This window comes from Cariama cristata, unplaced genomic scaffold (assembly GCF_000690535.1).
Source record: "Cariama cristata isolate BGI_N322 unplaced genomic scaffold, ASM69053v1 scaffold14296, whole genome shotgun sequence".
Taxonomy (NCBI): domain Eukaryota; kingdom Metazoa; phylum Chordata; class Aves; order Cariamiformes; family Cariamidae; genus Cariama; species Cariama cristata.
This window is the reverse complement of record NW_009622804.1, coordinates 52,911-66,510: the sequence shown is the minus strand read 5'-3', so window position 1 is coordinate 66,510 and position 13,600 is coordinate 52,911. Positions and strand designations below refer to the sequence as shown.

The 13,600-nt window shown below is 38.9% G+C and overlaps 1 protein-coding gene across 1 annotated transcript in view; it reads right to left on the bottom strand.

Moving 5' to 3' along the window:
- Positions 1 to 107: 107 nt before the first annotated feature.
- Positions 108 to 13,600, bottom strand: part of MTOR (mechanistic target of rapamycin (serine/threonine kinase)) — a 65,539-nt gene continuing 52,046 nt past the window's right edge. The window contains 20 exon segments of the mRNA XM_009702495.1: positions 108 to 1,102; positions 1,649 to 1,754; positions 2,408 to 2,488; positions 2,792 to 2,872; positions 3,598 to 3,663; positions 4,065 to 4,200; positions 4,704 to 4,778; positions 5,305 to 5,377; positions 6,899 to 6,981; positions 7,444 to 7,566; positions 8,272 to 8,419; positions 9,091 to 9,226; positions 9,459 to 9,633; positions 9,920 to 10,054; positions 10,719 to 10,901; positions 11,524 to 11,646; positions 12,244 to 12,342; positions 12,980 to 13,076; positions 13,341 to 13,377; positions 13,380 to 13,431. Of these exon segments, the coding sequence (XP_009700797.1) occupies positions 1,087 to 1,102; positions 1,649 to 1,754; positions 2,408 to 2,488; positions 2,792 to 2,872; positions 3,598 to 3,663; positions 4,065 to 4,200; positions 4,704 to 4,778; positions 5,305 to 5,377; positions 6,899 to 6,981; positions 7,444 to 7,566; positions 8,272 to 8,419; positions 9,091 to 9,226; positions 9,459 to 9,633; positions 9,920 to 10,054; positions 10,719 to 10,901; positions 11,524 to 11,646; positions 12,244 to 12,342; positions 12,980 to 13,076; positions 13,341 to 13,377; positions 13,380 to 13,431 (2,025 nt within the window). The 3' untranslated portion in view covers positions 108 to 1,086.

Here is a 13,600-nt window from a genome sequence, read left to right as displayed (position 1 = left end):
CAAACACCCCCACCCCCACCCCCCCAAACCCCCAAACCCACCACCTTAATCTGCTTCCCTGTCTCTTCCTAAGAATCACTTAGGAATAAACAAGAACACAGTCAAAATGTTTACATTTTGGTGTAATTTATTGGCACAAAAATATTCAAATACAACATGGCATCTAAACATGGCTACTCTGTTGTATTTTGTGCATTGTTTTTAATATGTTTAATTCATAAATCAAAACTTTATCTTCACCCTCATGTTTAATAACCATTATCTCCTGTTTCATGTTATGACCAATTCCCCCCACGTCTGCCTCCTATGCCCAGTACTAACTTTCCCCAGGTATTTCCCAATACTGCTTTTTAATTGAGACACTGCGGGAAGCTCCCAAGTGGTATTTCATTTGTACCCTGCATCCAGTTTGCTACCAATCAATCCGCATAGAGGCACCTGACTTTGTCCAGCTCAAGGTCTTCAATTCCTGGATCTGCTCTGATATCCTGATCTAGTCTGAAACACGACTCCTGCACTAGTGTAATGAGCGGATATACAGTTTCCAATTTTGGGGCAAGAATCCAGTTTGAAAACAAGGTAACAGGATGAAACAATGGCAAAATTCTGCTTCTCTTCTCTTTCTTTCCAGTTATCCAGCTCACCCCCAAACCTAAATGAAGCCTCCTGCACAAGCGCATTGAGCTCACTGCAGCCACACCAACAGGACTGACCAGGGCAATAATTAATCTGCAAATGACTTAGTTACATTGCAAAGTAAGTCAAAACCCGTATATAGTTATTTTCAATGGATCACCAGTTCCCCAAAGACCAAGTGGAACCATAGACATCCGTGGTACAATCAGTCTTCACTGTCCTGGAAACCCAAATCAAGTGTTGTGTTTCAGACAGCTTGTGTTTTTCCAACAGCAGCTATACATTGGCTTAAACCAACTTTTAATATACAATAACTCTTTTCATTTACATTTCAAAATATTTGACAAAGGCTGTATTTCAGTCCAATGTTCAGTTTGTGTTTGTAGAAGAGCAAGTTTGGAGTGCAAAAGCCTCCAGAATAAAAGGCTGTGGATACTTTGGAATCTTCTGTTACCAGAAAGGACACCTAAAGGAAACAAAGATATTGTGGTAATACGGACTTGCACATAGTTTCACAAAGGCAACACTGAGAAGGACTGAGATTCCAAACTAACTAGGCACCATTTTAGTACAGGAAAAGTTGGCAGGTGATCCCCATGCTTCTTTCCAGCTAACTTATGTTTAAAAATGCTAAAAAGATCTATTTCCTTAAGCACAGTCCAAAGTTAACTCTCAAAATGACAGTAAATTGTCTTTGTTTACTTTAGAACATGTGGTTCTTCACAGTAACTGAAATCAGTGACCACCACACACCTTATTTCAAACACTTAAAATGTTGAGGCTGATTGCAGTTCACATGTTCTAAAATCCCTGTCACTACTTATAACAACTTTCTTACACAGGACTGTCCATGGGATCGCTGTCATAGGCTTGCAAAATTTACCAGAGCAGATGCAACATGAGGTAAGGTTCCTACCTGTAACTATCTACACAAGTGCCATTCTCCTTAGCTGTTCTCTGCTCAGTTTATTCAGAGAAGAATTGTGCAAGGTCAGCTGAATGACAAACTCACCATCCAATGTAGCACTGGCACAGATTCTCATGAGAAGTAGCTTGCTTAATGAGCAATTCTACTTGTGTGGGTACATCAAGAGTTTCATCATGAGAGAAGTCTCGACCTTTGAAATTAAAGGATAAAAAACCCCCATAAATGGAAATCACAAATCATATAACATAACTTGGGTCTGGGTGGCAAGTTAAGGACTAACAGGACTTTTAACTACCTTTCCCTTGCAGTATACAAAATGCAAAATTTTCCAAACACTGAGAACCTCTAAAGGCATACAGAGCCCAGAATTGTGTTTTCCCTGTTATTATGGTTTCTTCCTTTTATCTTCTCCAAATAATGGATAAATCAACAATAGATAACCTTCCAGTGGCTGGAATCCTGGTCCTAATCCCTTCAAGTACATTATTTGGCAGGCGGGGGGTAGTTTCTTATAAACTTTAAGAGCATAAAATTTTGCAACTAAATGCTGCAAACTAAAAAGCCAGGACAGTAGAAATTCAACTTCCACTAACAAGCTAACACATGCAAAACATGAAGTCTGTTTAGTTACAAGCACTTCTGTACTTTTCAAATCAGGCTCATTTGTATTTAAATGCAGACACCAGTACTTAGGTGTTAGGCAAAAACAGGAAAATGGCCTCATGCACTTAATGAGAATACGTTAAATTCAAGGATTAACACAAAATACAAACACTAAAAGTAGTGCTGATCCATCTCATCAGATTTTATGTTTGTCTTACATAAACATAAAAACATGCTCACCAGTGAGCTTATCTCGAACCCTGTTGATGATTTGAATTGCCTTCTTATTTAGAGCTTCTGGCTTCACTAGACCATCTCCTACTACAAGACAGAAGTAGGAAAGAGAATTAGGACTTCATCTGAACAATAAAAGCATTTGTACTGCTGTTACATCTGCCCTTCCCAAATACCACGATCGCCATTTTGAGAGCAAACCAACCCAGACAGCAGTATATTTTCTGTCAGCTTTTCTTTGGAGTTGAGAACACAGGTAATTATATTCCTCATTTATGCTGACAAGGAATGGTATCTGTCCCATCTGAAGTAATTGCATCTGGATTGTGATGAAATTTTATCATCTAAGAACATTTTCTGCATCAGTATAGAAACAACAATGAAACTTACTGAAGGAATGTATGGATTCAGGCACTGTGGTCCCAGTTTTCTTATGGGCCGTCTCACCCAATTCCACACTGTCCAACATTTCTATTGAAAAAACCACGAAAACATAAAAGCGTAAATGTGAAGCTGAAAAGCAGATAAAATAATATTCTTCTGGAAGCATTAACAAAATTGTTAATCAGCTCAATTGAAAAGCATACCGCACTGTGACCAAGCGTACCACACATCTCTATTACTAATGGAAGCTTAACACATGAGCAAACATTATTTTTCCCCTGCTAACATAATGAAAGGCCTGATCCAACTTTTAGGAGCATTTTGTATAAAAGTGTAAGTGAAAGATATTTTGAAATCATGTGCAATTAACCTAATGTTGCGATCAAATAAGTATGTTTATTTGTAGAGCTCTCCATATGAAACACTGTCCCTATTCTGCAGTCCAATAGCAAACAACTGCTAAGATTCAACACAAAGCTGGCCAACGTGTATCCAACGTTCAGTCAGATAACTACTTGCCAGGTTTTGCACACTAATATTTGGTAGCTAAGTAAATAACTAGCACACATCAATTATACATTGGATTACATCTGTTTGTATGTGCTCCAGAAGGGTGTTAATGTAACTGTAAAGGTCCATCTGCTTTTTGAGCCAAAGTACTAAAGTCACCACTTCCAGTCTTAAAGCTAATGATAATAGGCTGTTTATCTATCTACTTTTGAGAAGAGGACTGAAAATATTTACCCAGTCTTGTGCACTGCTAAAAAAACCCGCTCCAAACATTCAGGACATACACCATCTTTTCTACTCACCTACTGACTGACTAGCTGAGTAGGAGTCTGTTCTTGTTCGTGAGCGCTTATTGCCCTTTGTATTTGCTGCAAGAAAATAAGGAGTTGAAAAGTATGAACCAGAGTTTCAGTGTTTCATAGTAAATTTGTCCACAAACAATACAGCTTTGACTGCCTTTCTTCTTCTCCAGATTGTGTGTCACCTGAAAATAGCTTTCAATCTCCTAATGACAACTAATACAAAACAACCCAAATAATTTTGCCTGTAGCTTAGTTCTGTGTCCATGTTTAGGGGCAAAGGGTTTTAACCACTGTGGTAATTTCACATTACAGTCCCTAAAACCACATGTGCACAGAAATAGCACGTGCAAACCAACAATTTCATCAGATTGTCTTCAAAGAGACATTGGATTTCAGACTTCTGGATTTCTTGTATGAAATCAGACTGATTACTCTCTTGCTTCCATTGTTTTATCAGAATCACTTACTGTCCATCAGCCGCCAATTCAATAATGGATCATACACAAAGGCTTCAAGCACAGCCATGACACTGTCCTTATGTTCGCGCAGGACTTCCATCACTGTGTGACAGGTGATTCTGTAATTGCCATCCAGGCCCGTCACCTTCAGAAGAGAAAGACGCAAGTTAACCATGCTGCTTTGTTCACTACGCAACTCCAACCCTAACATTAAGGGAGCAGGAAGTGGCTTGTGCTTTGAACTGGAATTCACTATGCTTTGTTCATTAAGAGAACAAGATAGACGTTCATTACAAACTAAGAAGCTCTCTTCTGCCATTAAGATGATCTTTGTGAAGTACCATGCCATTGGCTGTGTCTGGTTGATGCAAACAGCTATTTGAAATGAGGAAACTAAGCAAGGCCTAAGAAATTGGAGAAATTTCAGTGGGGGTTTTTGCATCAATTAAAAAGTTGCTTTCCACTGTAATGTATTGTAAACATCACAGGAGATATTTTAACTTACAGAAAATGCATCTGAAATATTAACACCTCTGGTTCTTAAGGATTGAAGAGGTTTAGCCACAACAGAAAATACAGGAAAATCTGAGAAATGGGTGCCAGTTTCCCTAGGAACAATGCCCTCCATATTAAAGAGAGGATGCTTACCTCCATAGCATTTGTCAGCATCCTTGTTAACCTAAATGGAATCTTCTCAGGGAACTTTTCCCTTGTCATTGCAACCTAAACACATGATGATGGAGAATTAGTGAATTAATACCTATCTTATTATTTAAGAGTTAATAAGTACTGAGGTGATTTTTGCTACAATCTTGAAGGTTGTATTCCAAATAGGAAATAAAGTCTCAGCTTTATGTTCCTCAGTTTCCACAAATTTTTGGGAGAAGCTAGATAATTAACTTGGTAACAGAGGGAAAACTCAAGTGTGTGCCCAGCTGCTAGTGTGGAGTAGAGTAACACAGATTGCCTATCAGCAGCTTAAATTGCTCCAAGAAATTTTATGGAAAAGTGACATTAGCACTTCTTTGCTTGTTCCAGTGGTCAGCTAATCCCCAAGACATGCATGTGAGATAAAAGTATCTATTATTTTTATCTTGCCTGTAAGTAAGGTGAAGCCCAAAAGAGAGCCAAAGGGCTTGCCCAGGATCACACTCCAAGGTGAGTTTGTACTGGCTTATACATTCATTTCTGTTCCACTAGAAAATGTGAAATATTACAGAAAATTTAACGTCCAAATACAAATATTTACCTCAAAACAGTCCCCAAAGTCGATATGCAGGATCTTTCCACTCAGTCTGTCTAACATCAGGTTGGAGGGGTGTCTTTGATGGAGTAGGAGAAAAAACAGGGTGACAGACCATTATAAAAACCCAAAGTAAATCACAACAGCTCCAGTCTGAAATTGTATTTATCTTCACAAACAAGAACAGCCAGTGACAGCTTGCTTGTCTGAGATCTTCAATCTCAGGACGAACAAAATACCTTCTTGACAGTGCATCTATCACATTGGTTTTTTAATTACCTCTCAGGAGTTAGAGATCTTCTCACCTTGGAAGATAAACAACCTATTGGACTAGAACCATCAGTACATTTCTTGGATATGAACATTGATCCTAACTGAAAAATAAATCTTTCTACTTGTTTTACAGTTTTTAATTTTTTTCGGTATAGAAAATTGTAATGAATTATGCTGCAGGTGAAGTAATGCAAATTGCATTATCACCAGAACAGAAGAGAATCAATCCAGACTAGGAAAATCACAGTGCTGCTATTCATGCTCACTTGTTCCAGTTTTGTTTTAATTCAATTTTCAAGGGTTTATAATTTCATAAAGACCTTTAAGTTCAAGAATAAAAACTTTTGTTATGAAAACATTTGAGGGTTTAGCTGTTTTTGCATCACAGATCTTAAATCTGAAACATATTGTCTTCAAAAGTATTTTGGAAGTTACCATGTCCCCTTTTGACATAAGCCATATACTAAATCAAACATTTGTTCATTTAATAACTTTTTAATTATTTGCCCAGTCCATTTGTATTGTACACACTTCCCTCCAGAACATGTCTGCATTGCAGATCAGAAAAAGCACCGTAGTAAGTAATAGTTAAACCAACATTAACTTTCATTTGGTTTAAGTCTGGAGCAGTCTTTGGGGAGCATTTGTGGGGACTTCATGTGTGTCTTTGACAACTGCTGTGAACATACATAGAACTAGATGTTCCTGCTTCACACAACAAATACACACCAGGCAAAAAAGTATGCAAAATAATTGGTGTTACTGAAACCATTTGGAGGGAGACTTAGAAGACCTCTGTCACTAAATACTTTCTGGATTTCTTTTTGCTACTTCAGGGAACAAAAAGTGATGCTTGATCATGGTGCTTCTTTCCGCCCCAAAACACTAGATGTATGTGTACAGTCCTAATAGACTTTGCAAAAAAATTGCCATCGCATATGAATGAAGCACACACAAGCACACAGATTGGTGGCAAAAGTCAACAATATTTCATCCGTTTTATAGGACGGATGGAAAAAAGATTTCCCATTCTGTGAGTGAAAGGAAAGGACAAAAGTAGAACTTGTGGTCCTTGATGTAATTCTGTGTGTATTCCTCTCAAAATGGAAGAAACTCTTATTTGTACTCAAGATACACAAGCCCTACATCTCATGCCTGCAGTGCTGAAAATAATGGCAGCACAATTAAGTCCTGAAAGATGGTATCATTACAACTCAGCAATAACCACAAGGAAAGATGTTACCGTAAGAACAGATCCAAGGAATGAAGTGATAGGCCTACACAGTCTGTGCTTTTATTTAAAAGAAATGTTTACAGTTTCACTTACCTGTCCCCAAGGCCCAGAATGTATCCAACCATTGACATGACAGCTAATGAACGAGTGTAGTTTGTTCTTCTGTCAAACCACACCTACAAATGGAGACAAAATAGAAAAAGCCAGGCACGCATGTTGCATATTTCAGCTTACATTTTAATTTATACATTAAACTACTTGCATTTCGCACAAAGCAAAACTGTGATATCCTTAGGTTCAATACACATAAGCCTGAGGGAGGTCAAACATCTTGTGGCCTTGAATTAGATGCCTAAGCCATTAAGAGAATATATTCTGAGGATCCTGCTTTTCTCTCCCTATGCACAGTATATGGAGCTTCAGTCTCCAGTCTTGTGCTTTGGACTGCATGCTGGCAGCCATTGTGATCTGAACCTTGTAAGGCCCCTTGTGAGGGGATACATGTATGGATACACGTTCTGCAGTGGTTCATCTGGAGTTTATGATGCATAAACACCATCTCTCGCTCATTCTGCAAAGAAGGTAATTCCACATTATGCTGATTGCCAAACACAAGCCATTGCCTGTGCTGAACTCACCTCTGAGCTTGGACTTTTCAACCACAGCAGTTTGGCAAGGTCATCACCAGCCGTGTTATTGACAGCATGTTCAAATACTTCTACTTTCTGCATCAGAGTCAGGTGGTCATAATCTGGAGCCATCTACAATTGAGAAGTGACACTCAGCAACTTAAAAAAGCCACCTCCAGTAATCTCCAGTTGTACTATGAGAAACACAGTAATCACAAATAATTTCGTATCAAGTTTATATTGAAATTATTTGTAGACTGACCAGTATATTCCCAAACACACCGAGATGATCGCCCAACAGTGAAGAATTCATTTTAAATGGGATATCAAATGATTTAGCATCCACAAAGCGCTCCATAGCCATATTTAATTAAAATACTGCGAAGGTAAATATGTTTCAAAAACTATTATCCAAATAAGTCTTCTGGGTTGGCACACATTTTCCATTTTGGCAGGCAATTCCAACTTTTCTAGTAATGTTCAGTTTCTCCAGTCTGTCTAATTTTGGTCCTGTTCCTTAGAGACAATGTTTGTAAATGCCAGCAGCACAGCACCTTGTATAATGCGCATCATAGTCACGCAAAATACCAAACACATTTTAGTCACCAGATGGTAACAACTTGTGGTCACTGCTAAAACAGGAAAGGAGAAACAAATAAACATATGGCCAATTTTCGCTCTTGGTAGCATTTTATAACTGATATTTTTGCATTTATTATTGGTACCAATAACAATCAGAAAACAGACAAAGGAAGAACAAGCTGCGCACCATTATTCTTCATTAAGACACTGGAGTCCTAAAAGAATGTACCAAAAACTGCCAGCTTTGCCCTTTACCCTCAGCATGATGCGATGTTCAATGTTGAGCAGGATCTTTTTCTTCTCTCTGTAGTCTCGGATGAGTGCATGCAGTGTGTCACAGTGGGGGACCCAACCAATCAAGCCTGAATTTGTAGACAGTGGAATAACAGCATATCTCTGGATGCTACAGGGAAAAAAGGAGAATCAGAGCTCAAATTGTTCTATGTTGTGAATTATTACATTTCAAGATGTTTAAAACTACTACTACTACTACTACTAAATCTGATTCTGATCCAAACTGCCTCTTCAGTAATTGCTCTGCTTCTTTTCAACCAGACCTGAGACATCCCTTTGGATAGATTGCTGCTAGATAATCTACAGACATTCTCAAAGCTTACGTGGTGTTCACTGAAAGACTGCTTTCAGAAGGTACATGTTATGTCACCCATGATGATCTGTTATTTGCACATGACATTTGATATGTCTGTGCTTGAAAGACACTGTACAGAATTGCAGTCAAAGACTATTCACTAAGCTATTTAGTGACTACAATAAAAAAGTCTTGTTCTCAGGCTCTTAAGGCAGCTCAAGCTATCTTGAAATAGGGGCCTCAAAGACCATAACTATTTATGAGCTGGGACTTCGATTAAATAAAACAAACAATCCCCTCAGGATATGTTTCCTTCAAGTTTGAATTCTATGAATGTTTGTTTTTTTTTTTTTAAATTGACTCAGTTCTAAGATTTGTCACTTCCTTACAAACCAGTTGATTATGTCAAGGGTTATTTAGAAACTGCACCTATGTAGGGTGTCACTTGTGCATAAGCACATTCAGTGATGATTCACAGCACATACCTGAGGTTTTTACGAAGAGAAGTTGGGTCATTTGCTAGCAGAGTGTTGACCAACCCAAAAAGCTGCATCACTCTTTCATCTTGGCGAAGGTCTTCATGACCTTTCAGAAGGAATACAAACTCATGCCCATTGCTTCCTGTGAAAGAATTAACACACAAAAGTTTACTCTTGCTGAACAAACAGACGAGAGCAAATATACTTGCACCCATGAACTGGAAAGTGTGGCAGTCAGACTGACCAGACCACTAAGAAATACCTCACCTGAAAGGAAATGTTGGAGAGGTTTTACTTGGTAAATATGCAGTTTGACCTAAAAGTGATGACTGTTTAAATACTAGAATAGCTAAGTGAAAACTGCTCTCTCTTACCCATTAATGTTAACTTCCTGGGCCGCTGTTTGGAGGTGATGACCTGCAGTGAGGGTGCAATGGACTGAATGCGTATGATGGGCTGGTTGGGATCATACGTTCCTGGCACTGCTAATTCCAGGTCCCGGCACATTAACAGTTTTGGTGACACGTATTGTAGTTCCAAAGAAGTGAGCTACCAAAACCAAAAGAAATACAACCCCTTAGAATTTCAGTTGAATTTCACTGAAACATCTGAAGACTTCATGCTGTTGAGGGACCTAGAACAGTTCAGTCAGTTGTCAATATTTCAGATGCTTGCAGGAAGTGCTGCATAAGCAGCAAACTTGCAGCAAATCATATGCAGGTATTTCCAGAATACTGGATTTGAATGTTTTGAATAACCAGAAAACATGAAACAAAGATTGGTATTGACAACTTGCACTGTAAGACCCACAACAGAACTGTACCTCTCCCCCTACCTGAGGCAGCTGCTTTGAGATACGCCGGAACACATGGTAATAGAGATCCCAAGCCTGAGTTAGGTCTTTGACGTTTCCTGATTTCATGTACTTCCTGCACCACTCCTGGGCTTCCATTAGATCTCTGCCATAGGCCTAGGGAGGAAGTGAAAAACAACAGAAGAAAAACGTTTCTACAGACTAGAGTAGAACAGGTGGAGACCACTTAATACCTACAAAGAACATCACAGTCTATTTTCAAATTGCATTACAAATACTTGATCTTACATTTTTATAGCATATCGGAATTAAAGATCCAGAAATTCCTGGATCCAAGACATGCACGGAGTTTATTAGACAATGTTGCTCACAAATAGACTTCATGATAGGAGGCAACAGAATGAATATAATCACCCTTTAACAATAGGCTCACAAGCTCAAATTAATTCCTCTTGCCGGCTTGAGAGAAGTCATCTCTACTATCTGTGCTAGTGGTTACCATAAAGCAAAGCAGACTGGACTTAGAAGAATTAACTGCAGAGCAGTTGTATGTTTTCCAGACCAAATCAGACACCCAGATAATATAAGACTCCAGGGCAATCTGTATTACCATGACCCCTGTAGTATTGTAGTCACCAAAAGCAATACAGATCTGAAGATAAATGTCAATAATGAAGTCTGCAACTAATGTAATGAGTCTTAAGAGATTTACTCTTTGTGTTAGATTGTAAAAGTCCTTGTAACACATGTGAGGCAGGTGGCTGCCCTGCCTGTTTTTTAGGGCATGCAGAAGGTTATGCCCTTGGCCATTTGCAGATACCTGATTGAAGGATGTCTCTTTTAAAGTCTGAGGTCCACGTTCCATCATTGCGTGAAGTGGTTCCAGCACCTCGAACATTCCCTTCACGTTCCTTTCTCCAAAGTATAGACGAGATGCTTCTTCCAACCCTTCATGCCACATCTCATGCCATAGGATGGCTACACGGATTAGCTCTTCACTCACCTGTTTTAGGACAGGAAAACAGATTAAATGCCTAAAGAAAAACACTATGACTGTATACTAACTTACAAATGCAAAACTACTCTCTTCTTTAATGATTATGGAATATTTGTTGCTGGCAGCTAGAGGGAGCCACAAGAACTCCCACAATGCTGTTACACTTTTTTCTGCAGGAAGCTGATCAGGCTTTTCTCACCTTATTTGTTGCCGTTGAAATTTTCTATGTATTTGTGTAGCTTAGCCTGAAAACATTACTTTTCATTTATTCACAAAAATCTTCAGCAAATGAATTAAATTACTCTTACCATGCTATGCTTGGTAAGTTTTGTTTCCACTTTTCACAAAGCAAAAATATCTCTTTACGGAACAACAATTCTTCATTTATTTCTTCTCTAAATTTATTCATAAGGAGACATACGAACTCAGTGTTTGCAAGTTATGGTCCTTTTTAAATTAAAGCATTCTCCTGAAATTATACTAATACTGTAACCTCTGTTAATTGCAAAAAACCCCAAATTAATTGTACTTGAACAAAAGTAACAATGAATAGTCACTTTACGTTATTATATATATGGTATACCCAGTCCTGAAACACAATACACTTTATGGTACACTAAGTACTCACCATCATTGCCTGCTGCACCAGAGTGTTACTGTGCTCACACATGTTTTTCAAGATCTTATTCGCAGCGTTGTGGCGAGCAGTGGTTGTAGATTTAGAGGCCACAGTCAAAGGATAGATCAAAGCCTACAAGGGACATCAACCCACAGTATTTTAGAACCACACAGAAGAGCTGCATAAATCGAAAGATTAGCAAAGCATTGATAAATAGCAGCCTTAGGGCTAGACAAGAGAAATCAAGCTTGCCTCTGGAAAGAGGTGATAGGAATTTGCTATTCAAAGTCTTCCAATCTAAAAAGCTTATAAGACTTTAATTCACTGAGCAGCAGAATGACTTTGAGAGGCTGCATCAAACTAGAAGAACAAAAAAATGGTTTTAGCATTTTGTGATTTTCCACACCATAGGAAGTAATTCAGATAAAACGTCTGTGAGGTAGCCTCTTAGTAGTCACTTAATGAGATTTAAGAAGGTGATTTACACTACCAAGTATTCTATTAGATGGAGAGAACTTCCCCTGCTGCATGGCTTATCCACCTCTTCTTTCCATTTTTATGTGAACAGTGCTGAGGTGAAAGAAGCAGCAGCAGAAATAGTCCCCATCCTCACGATCATCACTTGCTGTGACTTCCAGTGCAGGCCTCTAGACGAGGTGAAATGGAACACAGGAAATGCCTTAATTGGCTATCAGTCTATGGAAATTCCTCCTCTAAGCCAAAGCTTACCTGGGGATGGTACCGTCCAATATCTGTGAGGAGCTGATGAATGAGACGTCCTACTAATGGCCGAGGGGTGTCAATTCTTGCAATGAGCTGAGGGATAACCTAGTAGTAAGGATAAGTAAAATAAGCATCCCTGTCATCTCATGTGTTTAGTTCACAGGCTGTTCTGCCTTCTGCTAGAGACCTCACAGTCTCTAAAGGAGACAGACGAGGCCCACCACTCATTTTTGAGATGGCCAGATGTTAATACAAAGTTCCAAACAGTGTTGGAAATGCAGAACACCTCAGCGAAATCACAAGTGTTCTGCGCAAAACTGTTACAGGATCCTCTTATGGAAAGAGTAAGATGTGTCTTGAAGTGTAATGCTCAAGTAAGAAATAAAGGCTTTTTTTATTTATTTACAAGAGTCATTCTATGAGGCAATCCTGAAACAGACTGAATTACATCAGAGCAGCACAATGTTGTTTTATACTTGATCACTACTGAATGCACATCATCTTCAAACTTTTTCTCATTCATATGCACTAATCTGCATATAAACACAGAAATGCATGCAAGAATGTTTCTCGTCTCTCTGTGCAAGATGCTTGTCAAATCAGTTACAAATTGTACTGTACACTGCTGTCACCACTCACCTACAGAGGACTGTTTAGCAAAGGATCATCATGGATATCATGTAACAAATCCCCAAGCTCCCCCCCAGAACAGGTATTTGTCTCAGCCCTTTGTGTTCCTTACCTGCAGCCAAGTGTCTATTTGGATTGCCTTGACTCCTTCTACTAAAGCCTCATTCACATCAGGCCAGTGACCATAGTCAAACCACAGAGTAAGGACTCTGAAAAAGAGAAATTAATTCGTTAGGAATGAAACAAAACACCCCATTCCAGTCAAATACCTTCAGACCCATTTACAAGTGACTCTTCTTCCCAGAACCTACAGACAGTAGGATAAGGGCTAATCTACCTAACATAAATTAGCTTGGACTGAAGCATTCACTTAGTTTAACCATAAGAAAGAAGAGCAGAAACAGGTTCTACCTAATCTTAAACCATGTGCCCTTATCAGTTGGATTTCACTTACTATGAGCTTTATTATGTACCTTAGAGTGTCTTGTAGGTTGTTTCCTCGAGACAGTGGAAGAAACCCTGGACAGCAGGGACTGTGTACATCAAGAGGGTCTTGGACAGATCCTTTTGGAATGAAAATTGCTGCATTAGTTCTACACAAGCACATCAGTCGACATGAATCCTAAACTCAGCAAGGGGAAAGAGGAAGAAATATGTGGAAACATAACCCTAATCCACATTATAGTTGACTTCTGCTCATCTCACAGGGCATGCTGCTCCTGGAATTTAGGTT